The 13,555-nt window shown below is 34.0% G+C and overlaps 1 protein-coding gene across 3 annotated transcripts; it reads right to left on the bottom strand.

Annotated features, from left to right (window-relative positions):
- Positions 1-7,469: 7,469 nt before the first annotated feature.
- On the bottom strand, positions 7,470-12,086 carry LOC140818596 (uncharacterized). 3 transcript variants are annotated; one of them, XM_073178612.1, is made up of 5 exons: positions 11,915-12,086; positions 11,522-11,648; positions 9,887-11,336; positions 9,633-9,658; positions 7,470-8,517 (listed from the first exon to the last, which is right to left on the bottom strand). In XM_073178612.1, exons 3-5 carry the CDS (start codon positions 11,106-11,108, stop codon positions 7,774-7,776), a joined length of 1,992 nt encoding a protein of 663 aa, XP_073034713.1. In that variant the 5' UTR covers positions 11,109-11,336; positions 11,522-11,648; positions 11,915-12,086; the 3' UTR covers positions 7,470-7,773. The 3 variants fall into 3 exon arrangements, with proteins under 3 accessions (XP_073034713.1, XP_073034714.1, XP_073034712.1); XM_073178613.1 differs by lacking the exon at positions 11,522-11,648 and having other exon boundaries at positions 9,887-11,241; XM_073178611.1 differs by lacking the exon at positions 11,522-11,648.
- Positions 12,087-13,555: the final 1,469 nt, after the last annotated feature.

Consider the following 13,555-nt stretch of genomic DNA (forward strand, 5'->3'; position numbering starts at 1 on the left):
TTATGCATTTAAATTTTGTTTATTTCATAATTTTTTTGTAATCAATGTGTTCATAATTGCAGGTAGTACAAACATGTGGACAACTGGAATGGGCTTTGATGACTGAAATTAATCTGTATGAAGTTATGTTTTTGGTGCTGGTGCTTGTATGGTATTAACTTTTGATTACATATGTTGAGTTCGGATCTGTATAAACCCGTTGTATTCAACCAGAACTTGGATATTACTGCATATGCTGATTGATCTTCGTGGAGTTCATAGAAATCGAGATCTCAAGAGTGCTCGAGAGTTGGTCAAACTTCAGCAGCCCTCAGAGCCTGATTTTACTGCAGATGCTGATTGATCTTGTATTTCGACTTTTGAAATGAGTGACGTTAGATACTTGTTTACTGGTGAAAAATGTGTATCAGGAAGAACTTGCAATTGTGAGGAAAATGGAGTATGGTAATGTAGCTGGGAGAAACAATATTTTGTGAAGATTACCCTCCCTCTTTGTCACTTGTTATTTGATGCAATTTGTCAATACCGTTGTCGACCAACTTCTTATGATTTATGACTCATGACTCATGAATTCAAGTGTACCATTGTATATTTTCAAATAGATGAGTTTTATTAACAATGCTTGATTTAATACACTGGTGTCAATAGTTGAGTCAGTGGTATAAAAATTACACATTTACACTGAAATATATTGCCCGTTGTGGAATAATGTGCACGTCGAAAACATTACATGTCCCATGGGAGTATTGATCAATTTAAGTTTCTAAAATATGGACAGTTTTATTAATGATAGCATCCCATAAACTGATTTTTTTTTTAAAAAAAAGACATTTGTTTCTCTTCCCATAAAAATTAGACATTTTGCGACGGTTTCTTAAAAACCGTCGTTCTTAGCGACGGAATATTACAAACCGTCGTTATGAGCGACAGATTCTTAAAAACCGTCGCTAAACGTTGTTTCGTAGCATCCACATGCGCCTGCACAGCTGTTTAAATTTTTTTTAAAAAAAAAACAAAAGGACATGTGGCTGGCGCCCACGGTTACCCTGCACCCTTGGGTGCAGGGTAACAACCCTCTATATATATATATGTTACCCTCTATATATATATATATATATATATATATATATATATATATATATATATAAAATAGTTTTAATAGAGCTTAAGTATAGTTTACACTAAATTATGCAGGTTTATTTTCAGTTCAAAATAAAGGTTTTTTTTTTTTTTTGAGAGAAGTTCAAAATAAAGGTTGAAATCACCAGTTAGCTAGGGTTTTTCATGCGTATCATATTTGTGTGGAAAATCTCTAGCATTTCTCTGCATAAAAAAAATGCATATGCGACAAACATTATCACAATAAAAATGAGAAAATTCAGAATTTGAGTTTGAATGATGGTTTTTCCCCCCTGAATAGAGGATTAATTTATATTTATAGGAAAAATTGAGTGATGGAATAATTTTAAAAAATATCATGCTAGCAAATATTTATATTGATTGAGAATCTATCATGGTGAAAAGTATATAATCTATAAATAGGACATGTGATATATATTCCATATTTCAAATATCAAAATTTAATTAGGCAAAAACTTGTGTAAGACAGTCTCACAGGTCATATTTTATGAGACAAATATCTTATTTGGGTCATCCATGAAAAAAATATTACTTTTTATGCTAAGTGTATTACTTTTTATTGTGAATATTAGTATGCTTGACATGTCTCACATATAAAGATTCGTGAAACCGTCTCACAATAGACCTACTCATTTAATATCACATACGATCTAATTATATAAACTTCATTTACTACTGTACTCTTATTAACTAAGTCTTCGAGTACGATTTTTGAATAAAATATAATAAGTTTATAGTAAATTTTCAGTAATTTTCATAATCCATTTGAAAAATAAAGAAGCTTTTACATATTTGAAAGGAATAGAATTTATCAAAATCTTTTGTTTGATAAAAAGAATTATCTTTGCCAAGCCCCGTGATTTTATCCACGTAATGACGCAAGTACAATTTGATCCAATTTTTTTTTTTTTTGAATTCCTAAACTAAGGGGTGGGGGATCGAACCCATGCCATTTGCATGGGGAATACAAATGAGAACCATTGGGCCACTGCCCTGATCTCACAATTTGATCCAATTTAACACGAAAGGAAGTGTACAAAATCCGAACCCGAACCGGAATACGAATCGTTTGGTCCTTTTTGAATTTTTTAGCTTGTTCAATTGGATAACTCTTATTATCAATATAATAATAAATAAATAAAATGGGGATAACTCCAAATTCCCACTTGGTTGTTTGAGACACCGTTAGATATAATAATTGTTCATGCAAAATAGAAATTAAAACATGTTAGTGGTGGAGTTAGAAATAGGCAAAAACTTGTGTGAGATGATCTCACGAGTCGTATTTGTGAGACGGATCTCTTATTTAGTTCATCCATAAAAAAATATTATTTTTTATGCTAAGAGTATTACTTTTTATTGTGAATATGAGTAGGGTTGAGCCGTCTCACGAATTAAGATCCGTGAGACGTTCTCACATGAGACTCACTCGTCAGAAATATGGCTCTCCCGGACTGAAAATTTAAATTCTAAAATATTTTAAAATTTTAAATTGATCTATCCGGGCTAATATTATATTATTCCAAAATTATACAAAATTTACATATACATTTAAAAAAAATTGGGTTACTCGAACTTAAAGAACCACGTGGCTCCACCTCTGAAACATGTCATTTGAGTTTTTGTACGATTTAAAATATTCAAGTTGCATTGTTAATATCAGCTATAACTATTGATAAAACGTCAAACAACGAATCTTACGTACAAACACTTGATTAATACCAAAAGTAAGTTGAGACTTGAGCTCAAATTCTATTGGATTTCTTATTAAACAAATAAAGCTTTGTTTTATTAATGAAACTTTTATGTAATGGACCAAAATCATTGATTCTTACTCAAAGGAATCAAGCTTTTTACATTTGTTGATTTAAAAAAAAAAAAATAGAGTCGTGTAACTCCAATATGCTTGATAAAGTAAGTTTTAATAAGTTACGAAACGTTTTCGGTTAATTGATAACTAACTTGTAAGAATATAAGATCATAAAAGATTATTTTATTCATGTATTATATCAATCCAAGACCTGGATTGATGCCAAAACCAATATATTAAGCAAAACGAGAAGATTTCTTTTTTTTTTTTTTAAAATAATAATAATTTATTGATGTTGATATTTGTCAATATACTCAAATTTTTACAATAGCCAGAGTTCACAAAAACGATTATGTTATCTATAGCTTTTAGTTTATTATTGCGACAAAAATTTGTGTGAGACAGTTTCATGGGTCATATTTTGTGATACGGATATGTTATTTGAATTATACATGGAAAAAGATTACTTTTTATGCTAAGATTATATTTTTTATTGTGAATATCAGTAAGATTGATCCGTCTCACGAGAGACCGTCTCAAAAGAGACCTACTCTGTTATTATATATTCCGTCATTTCATCTTACGAGTCGAATGACTAACTTATAGGTTTGTGTTTGCAAGATAATAATAGTATACAATAAATATACAAAACAAAAATTAATTAATTAATAACTTTTAAAAGTACGAGCTGAAATTGAGATCTAATTTAGAATATGAGTAGGTATCTTGTGAGACGGTCTCACGAATCTTTATCTGTGAGACAAGTCAACTCTACCGATATTCACAATAAAAAATAATACCCTTAACAGTAAAAGTAATACTTTTTCATGGATGACTCAAATAAGATATATGTCTCACAAATACGATCGGTGAAACCATCTCACACAATTTTTTACCTTATTATTATATCTTTAGTCATTTCGTCTCATGAGCCGGATGACATTGTGAACTTATAAGTTTGTGTTTGGAAGATAATAATAATATATAGTAAATATACAAAACAACAAATAATTAATAACTTCTAAAAATACGAGCTGAAATTGAGATATAATTTAGAATATATTCCTTCCAAGTGTTGCATATCCGTTGGTTGCTTCCACTTTTCTAATTTTGCTTCTTTATTTTCGTTCCTTTTTATTTTACTTTTTTTTTTGTTGTTTGATATGATTGGGAAAACTTGGAGGTGGTGTAGGGTCTTTAAGCTCTTCCTTACTAACTAAGAAACGGCCACGTAACCTTGTTTTTCAGCCCTCTATCAAAAACCAGTAGTAAATTTTAAATATTTTATTTGTGATTGTGCCGGAATCTCGAGTTTGAGATAATTCGAGACTCGTTTATAACAAACATCTTATTTGCTAAAAAAAATTATTTTTTTCGCATTCGACGAATATAATTATATGTAACATAGACTATCGAATGAGCTAAAATAAATTATAAGTTTGAAAAACTAGTATTTTCTTACTTCGTTCCATTTTTAATTTAACGTGGCAATCGAGCGATGATCAAAGTAAGGGCCCTCCCCTTCCATATAGCATTTCAAAATTGGTTTCTATAGCGATACTTTCGTGAAATTTGAGGCCATGCATGGGACTTTGTTTTCATGGTAAGAATTCGAATTCGAGTATCATTTTATTTTATCGAGTCCAAATTTAATATATTTCTTAGGAGATATAATTCTATATATATTATAACCATATATCATGATATATATGCACATTGGTAAAAAAATTTCCTTCGATATGATAAATCATATTTTACTTTATCACAAAAATTCTTTTAAGACGGTCTGATAGATCAATTTTATGAGACATATATTCTATTTGTGTCATAAATAAAAAAATATTACTTTTTATCGTAGATATTAACATGATTTATTCGTCTCACGAACAAAGATCTGTCGTCTCACGAAAGACTTATTCTTTCTTTATAATATTAAAAATAACACTTTAAATGCAATTCATTGTAAATTGACGCAAAAAATTGTAATAAATCATATTAAATGGATACATAATAATAATAATAATAATAATAATAATAATAATAATAATAATAATAATAATAATAATAATAATAATAATAATAATAAATGGATCGGCCCTTGTGTTTAAAGTTAGCCCTCGCTTTTACTAGCCAATTGCCAATAAATGAGCTTTTATGTTGTAGGGTTTTTTAACTCCAAGTGAGCCGTGTGTGGAGTAGGAGACAACGCTTTCCAATACCATTAATTTGAACTTTTTTTAAAAAATTCCCTAAGTTTGTAGCTATGAAATATGACATGAGATGCCATGGACGAGCTCACTACCTCTGGCTCATCTCTAGCCTAAATGAAAGACAAACCCATTAAAGACTCATATTCTCTTATAAATACCAGATTTAAGTGTTCAGTTAGGAGATTCACTATATTATTTTTAGTAGCACCCTTAGCTTCTCCCCTTATATCCTCAGTCTCTGACTTGAGCTATGGAATATGACACTTTTATAAAATTGCGAGAATTCTCCAATTCGAATAATTTATATATTGGAAAATTATCTTAAAAATTATTCTTTTTCACATAAAAGAACAATTTAAAATAACGATCGACGTTTCTCTCAAAAGACAAGTATCGCGGATATAAATCCATGGATGAGACCATTTCACATCAGACCTGCTATTAATTAATTTGTTTTATTGTGTCTTTGGTGTATGAGTGTGTGATGTATTTTAATTTATTCCACCAAATCCAGCTCAAGAGAAAAAGACTCTTTGAATCTATATACACAACTCCCAAGAATTTAATCCAACAAAATATCGAACATCAGATAACGGAGCATGCAAGTAGTGCCTATCTAATCTAAATAAATAAAGTTGATCACACATTATCACAACTTAAGCCTTTTAAAGCTTCCTTCAAAGGTATTATCCGAGAGATTTAAGGATAACGTCCTAACTAACTCTGTCTTTAAATGCAATAAAACAAGCAAATAATCTTCTTTGTCTTTTTTTAACAATGAATATTCCTAATTCTTTGCATTGTAATAATATATTACGATCGATACGAGTGAGTAAAATCATTTTGATAAAGTGTTTATTATATAATATATGATAACTTCTATAAAGTTTTACGTGGCAGAACAAGGTAGGTTTTACGTGGCAGAACAAGGAACATTTGTGTTGGATTCCACTTGTCTTACGTGTCTTTTAATTGGGGGGGGGGGGGGGGGGGGGGGGGGGGTTGAAGATTGGTAGATAATATATTATTGATTTAATTCCACTTGGAATATACTTATAAATTAGAAACATGGTCCATCCTTCAAATATGAATATATATTTGAGCAAAATAATTTTAAAGAAGAAGAAATACCAGTCAGATGCTAAAAGAATGTGCATATATATGTTCACTTATGTAAAAAAAAAAAAAAAAATTGAATAAGTCTACGAATTTTTATGTGGGAGACGAGTCAAATTTACTGATATTCGCAATAAAAAGTAATATTGTTAACATAAAAAATAATATTTTTTCATAAATGATCCAAATAAGATATTCGACTTACGAAATTTATCCGTGAGACTGTCTCGTAAGAGTTTTTGTGAAAAAAATTAACAAAATGCTATTTATTCTCCGAATATATTTTCACTCCGATTAGCTTCTGTTTTTTAAACATTGGGTAGTGTACCCCTTTGTAATTCTTTGATTTTATTCGGATACTGTATGCATATCGGTTCTTTTTTTTTCTTATTAATACTTTTTTTTAAAAAATGTACTGGGAATTATTTTTTCAACATCTTTAGTGAAATGAAGAAATTGAGCGTGTTTTATTTTTCATGTCCCGAATCCATTCTCGTGCAAGTGTGAGTGTACAATGAACTCTTATAACAGTTATTTCGAGTCGTTCTCGCTTTACAAAAATAGTAAATCTAAATTACGATAAATTTCAATTACATCTCATTATAACTCGTTTTAAATCTAAACTTTCCGAAAAAGTATTACATTAAGTGAAATAGTTCACAAGATGTGACTCGTTCCGCGTTCCTTCTCCAACCCACAACCAGCTCAAAAGATAAGTATGTTAAATTTAAGAAAAGCTCCAAAATATGGTTCTCAATATCAAGTACGAAACTTGGAAAATAACTTCAACGTTAAAAGACAAAATGTCCCGTACCGATATTACCATTCTTTAACCTTATTCTTCTTACATATACCAATCGTAAAATCTCCCTCTCCAATTAACTTGAACCAAATTTTATTACAGGACGATAGTGACGGGAGAAAACAGGTCATAGTCTAAACCAAGAAAATCAGACCTTATCCATAAACCCCTCGATGAATTTTGATTTCGTTTATGTCACACTGCAAGATATTTGTGTAATCACCTCACGTGAAAACAAACAACGTTGGATCCATGATTATTTTTTATTTTTAATACAGATATTTATATGAATATCTTGTGAAAACTACACAGAAAGTGTCGATCCCGTGTAATATAGACAAAGCCATAAATTCTGGACATAAAATGTCAAAGTAAGTTCACAAGTCTACTGAACCGAATACCAGAAGTAATATCATACATGCGGGGATGAAAATTCCATGGTACACTCGGAACAATGGCCTCAATTAGCATTTCGTGCCTCTTGCTTTGAAGGTGGTATTTGCGGGAAATGGAGATATGGGATGATGCATATTTACTGTCAAATTTGGCCTATTCAAGAAGAAAGCTACTCTCCAATTTCCGTTTTCTAAAACATGATATTATATATGATTATAACAGATAATCCCACACAAAATACAGCATATACCATGATCCCAGATGGAACAGACGCTATACATAGAAATCTTTTAAACCGATCAGCCATGCTTTTGCGAAGCTTTCACATTCCACACGGTGAAAGAACCCCTCTTTTGTAGTTCGCATGGTTGAAAAACACTCATTGCTCTTCCCATAAGCGCCATAGCTGCAATGCTAGGAAACTGCTTATTTTGGAGTCCTTTCAGTGTCAAATTTGAGCTTTGAGCATTACAAAACATCTTTGTACTGGACTCATTTTTGGTGCTGGACGATCCATTATGTTGCCACCTCTGTATCCAAGCGTGCGAAAGTAATAACCCCAGATCCTTCTTCGATGGATTCACTGAGAGGTACTGATCATCTTCACCTTGAGGCTTCCTGAACGTTGGTTTTTCCGAGCTAATGACCGCACTTCCCCGAATTGAGCCAAAATTATCATTTAGTTTTTCTTGAAACGAGGTTTCATCCTTACTTGAACTCTTTGTGCCTTGGGCTGTGGAGTGTAGAGAGCTCCATTTAAGTCGTTTCACGAGTCTATTGCCTGGATTGGCTACAGGAGAATCATCTAGCGAGGGACTGGACGGGTGTTTAGGCTGCTTGGAATGTGTCAGGAGTAGGTCCATCTCCAAACTTTGAGTCCTCGAGGATGGAGGGTCACCGTTCTCGTATGAAGTTACGGTAGCTGGCAAGGGCCGAAGGTCCAAGTTCAAGTCGGGCAGCTCGGTGTTTGGCCTCTTGAATTTAGCGTGTGTTGAGAAAGCAACAGAAGTTTGACGGGAGGAATTGCAGTCCATATTGATGCCCTGCAACATATCGAGTGATCCTAATTAAATAAAGATAGATACACGTGCGATTGTGTACCCATTATAACAGGACAACTTGCACATGGATTGAGCGCCTGATACAAAAATATCATAATAGCAGTTTTAAAAGGCCAAGAAACAGTGCTTCAAAAAAATCGGCAAAACTGATGACCACACAAAAAACTAAAACCAAGACTAAAAGTCTTGGACAAAGCAAGCAGAAGCATCCTCTACCAATCTACATTCTTATGCATTAACCTGATAATTTAAGAAGTGATTAGGTACCTGCAAGATGTATAAAAAATCTTTTACTGGGTCGTAAGTCCAATATCGATCATGAAAATTTAGAGAAAACGAGCTCCTAGTACCATAGACTAAAAAATACTAAAAAAATTGGCTGCAGCCTGCAGCAGTGGGACTGTAGTTGACTCGACCATCCTAAGAAGCAATGAGCCCATTCCCTCGATCGATACATCAGATATTAAGGCCACACAATTTTCGGTTACAAGGCAAAACCACAAGCCGAGAAACAAAGTTCTTATAATAACACAAGGTCTTCAGCCCCTTGATAAAAAAACAAACATTTGCAGAAATGAGAAAATATGTTTCGGTATATCGGCATTTTCAATCCTGTAAAATAATTGCATCAAACCCGAACATCAATTCAGAGCAAAAATAACATGTTAGCGATGAAAAGTAACAGATAAACTGTATTTACCTATAAAGGAAAAACAAATCCATGACCAAAAAAATATCTCCTTAATTACAAAACCAATCTCTCCGCATTTACGTTCACCATTTTGCAAGCCCCACCATGACACACCCTGTGTATTCACTGGTATCTCAATGGAAGTCTTTCTAGCTGGCTGAAACCTTAATACATTGATACTGACTTAGTGTACTAGAAATGTTATTCACCTGAACATTGGCAGAAGTCTATGATAATTTACAGCGATGCATGCAGAAAACTGTAAGATGTCTTACACAGGTCTCTACGGATTTACGATGTTGGAGATTAAAAGAGACCACCAACAAAGGAATTAACAAACGAAGAAACATTCTGGTAACTATTTCAACTGTAAATTAATTAATACATGAAGACATAGTAAGAGTACCTTCTTTGATGGGGTAGAAGTTGCACCTGAAATGGTAAGAAAAAACTGGTTAAGCAGGAGGTAAAATATTTATATTACAAAGCATATTTCAACGTCTAAAGGATGAACCTCCTAAGCATCATAGCAATATCTAAGCTAACTTTAAGATAATGAAATGCAAAGCATTGAAACATTGACCATCTTTCGATAATACATCTGAAAAACATGAATGTAGAATTAAAGTTATATTCTCAGTATTCAGAGTAGATAAATACCAGACAGTGGATCCTTCTCCTGAACAGGTGCATTCTTTGCAGCAACTTCAGAATCATTGACATAGTTTCCTTCGCTTTCACTATTGGTGAAGTTACTTAGAGATTGAATCTTCAATCCTCGCTTACCTTGACCATAAAATGGAGACAGGCTACAGAGATCACAGGGTGTATCACTTAATATCCTCGTGCTCCTAAATATATCATTTTCAAGATTGACGTCAGTCTCTTTTGTGATTCGCAGACCATGAATTGTGTGACCAAACCTAGGACGGCTTGCTCCAGGGTTTAATACAGAATCCACGGTAGTGCATATTCTCATAGTTTCCACATTATGCGTACACTTTGGCACCTTCTGCCGCGAGTAACAATCATAAAGTGATTTCTTTACTTCAGTTTTCTCCGAAGTATCTAAATGACTTGGTAACAGTCTGAAACCAGAAAACTTCTGCATTTCCTGGAACCACTCTCCACCGAGTGCAGAAAAGCGATGACTGCTCATGGAGGGAGGATCAAAGAAAGAGGATGTATTACTCTCCCTGAAACAAACAGTTACACAATTCCTGGGTCGTGAATGGCCGCCCACTTCGTGGTACTGATGGTATTCCCGTTCCCCCAGTCTCAGTTTAGCATCTGTCAATTGATTACTGGAAATAAGGGCTGATCTACCGTTAAATGAACGAACTGAAGTTTTTCCTTGGTCAAATTCAGAATGTTCACGCTCAAATATGAATGAACCGGTATCAGAGGATGATTTAACAAAGCTTTCCAACAAACGCTTTGATGCTGCAGACGTGCTATCTTTTCCATATGAATGACTATGTATCCACGCGGGGGGGTTCTTTGAAGTACCTTCATCTCGATACTTGCATGTTTTTAAAAATACATCATTTGAAACTAAAGTCCCAGGAAACTGAACCTCAGTTTCACATCCAACAGCTTTAACAGGATCAGAGTTGTAACCAGATGCACATCTTGAAGTTTCCATGTCATCAGTATCTTGACCAAGCTTGAAAAGAAAACCACTCCCACTATTTGCTGTAGGAACCATTGGTATGTCTTGAAACTCCATTCCATCCTTTATCAGGCTTTCTGAACTCGTTCTCAGACCCTCGTTCACGATCTCAAAGGTTTTGGTAACAATCTCTTCATGTCTTTTCACAGACCTCGAGACCTTCAACTTATTTGCAGAATTATTTTCCCCTATAGCACAGTCGAGTTTCATTTTCAGACTGTATTTGAACTGTCATTGAACGCTTTTTCAGTTGAATTGCAGCCTGTTCTCTTCGAACGAGACATCCAAACAGATTGGTCGTATTGCATAAATCGATGACCAGTCTCCTTGGCGTCATTAACCACTCGCCCGATTTAATCAGACATAATAAATAACTAGACTCAACTCCATATGAAGTAGTCTACCCCACTAACTTCCAAAGGGATTGTGCAATTTGATCTGACACCAAATAATAATAATAATAATAAGGATCAGTAGAAACAGAATATCTCCTTCCTCCCAAAAAAAAACATTATGGAGAAACAGTAAAATCAACTAAAATGTTAGTGTTCATATCCACAGTAATATGCACCTTCTATTCAGTTAAACGGTGGTAATGCTTCAAGCTTTCAGAAATTTAATACCTGTGTGGCTGTGTCCCGATTTTTTTCAAAAAGACCACCTTCGACTTCAAAAGGCACAATGAATATCACGTGAACAGGTGTAAAAGAAGGGGAAGGACGACACTTTCGTGGTCAAAACTCCCAAAACCTAATCAGGAAACCAATTCAAACACTAAAATTGAAAGAAAAGCAAGAAAGAACCAAAACCAGAAAACATAGAGGAGCAAAAAACAGCTCTTCCTTTGCTTAGAAACTAAAAAATCTACAGTTTCCCAACAATTCATTCAAGCATCAAACAAAGATAATTACCACACCAAAAAGTCGGAGCGACCTACGCAATGAACATACGGCAGATCATATCAGCCATAAACGAATAAAACTTCAAAAAACCGAAATGCGCGAGGAGAAACTAACCTCTCCGCTTATCGAATCCTCGAAGTTACTCCATAAAAAGGTAGTTTCTTATAAACAAAAGATATATCCAGAGATGAAGCTCTAGAATCGTTCGAAGACGAGCAAGAAGAACCGGTGCCTCTACGTATTGCCGCAGCAAGGAAGGAGGAGAAGATATATATATATATATATACACAACACACGGTGTTGCAGAGTATCGACGTCGCCAAATATTATACGGATATAATTCGTTTTTATTAATAATGCGGCTTGGCGTGTTTTGGAGCGAAGCCGATCTGGCCATGACTGTGAGTTGGTACAAAACAATATCTTACTTTGATTAAATTTTCACTAAGTTTGGTCCATGTATGGATGTAATAAGTCAAATCGAACCAAACTCTTTTATAATCGATTCAAGTTCGAATTTCATTTAACGAATATATTAATGACTCACATTTTCATATTCGAATTGAACACTTTTTATTTTCTATTATTCTCAAAATTGTTATACGATGTTATTCTTATTATTAGTTTAAGTTCAACGATTTGGTTTATAGGAATCACGTTATGGGTACGTATCGGGCCCAAAGCTTGCTTTTCAATAGGGATGTAAATGAGCCGAGCTGTTCGCGAGTTTTTCGGATCTCGGCTCGTTAAAAAGCTCGTTCGGGCTCGTTCGTTAAGCTTATCGAGCCGAGCCCTAGCCTTATTTTGGGCTCGACAATTTTGTTGAGCCGAGCTTGAGATTAATGATGTTCGGCTCGTTAGCTCGTGAACATGTTCGATAATAGGTTCGTGAGCTCAAATTGAGCTCGGCTCGTTTAGTTGGCTGGTGAGCTCGAGCTCGAGCTCGGCTCGTTTAAGTGGTTGATGGGCGAAAAAAACGGAAATATTAGCGACGGTTTTAATGCTGGTCTGCATTAAAACCGTCGCATATTAAATTTAGCGACGGTTTATTAAAACCCGTCGCTATTATAACGACGGTTTACATCAAACCGTCGCTATAATAGCGACTGTTATGAATTAATTGTCGTCGATTAATATAAGCGACGGTTTTAGCAAACCGTCGCTGATGGCAACGGTTTTGGGGTTTAGGGTTTAGGGTTTACGGTTTTAGCAAACTGTCTATAAATTGTCGCGTTTAGAGTCGTTTGTAACATTTGCACTTAGTCATCCTGAGTGTTTATTAAATAGATATATCCGTTGTCCTTACAATCGAAAAAAATGTCAGAACAAACCATATTTAGACGAAATTACAAACCATTTGTGTTTCCTAATAAAAAGTTCAAAATTGTTGATGTCAATCGAAAAAAGAGTCTTGGATACTACGAACCATTTGTGTTTCCTACGCAAGCCTCGCAAGTTGTGTATTTGACTTATCCAACAATGAAGAGAGCAGAATCAGATTGGATGCATGTGAGTACTCTACGTAGGCGAGCTTATGTCACTGATGTTAAGCAAAATACTGAGCATAATCAAATTGATGCGAACGATGCATTTCAAAACAACGAAAGTGGACCTCATGACATCTCAACTCAATTTCTTTTATCGTCTCAAAATATAGTCGATGTTAATGTTATGTACGACAACGAAATTGATTTGAACTGAAAGTGAAATAGAAGAAGTTCAATATTCGAGCGACGATGTTCGTGACATTTATTG

The sequence above is a fragment of the Primulina eburnea genome, chromosome 17 (assembly GCF_022965805.1).
Source record: "Primulina eburnea isolate SZY01 chromosome 17, ASM2296580v1, whole genome shotgun sequence".
Lineage (NCBI taxonomy): Eukaryota > Viridiplantae > Streptophyta > Magnoliopsida > Lamiales > Gesneriaceae > Primulina > Primulina eburnea.

Coding starts and splice junctions, on each gene's coding strand:
- LOC140818596 (XM_073178613.1), bottom strand. CDS start 11,108: ATGAAACTCGACTGTGCTATAGGGGAAAATAATTCTGCAAATAAGTTG. Junction 9,659..9,886: donor GGAGAAGGATCCACTGTCTG/GTATTTATCTAC, acceptor TTACCATTTCAG/GTGCAACTTCTACCCCATCA. Junction 8,518..9,632: donor CTTCTACCCCATCAAAGAAG/GTACTCTTACTA, acceptor GATATGTTGCAG/GGCATCAATATGGACTGCAA.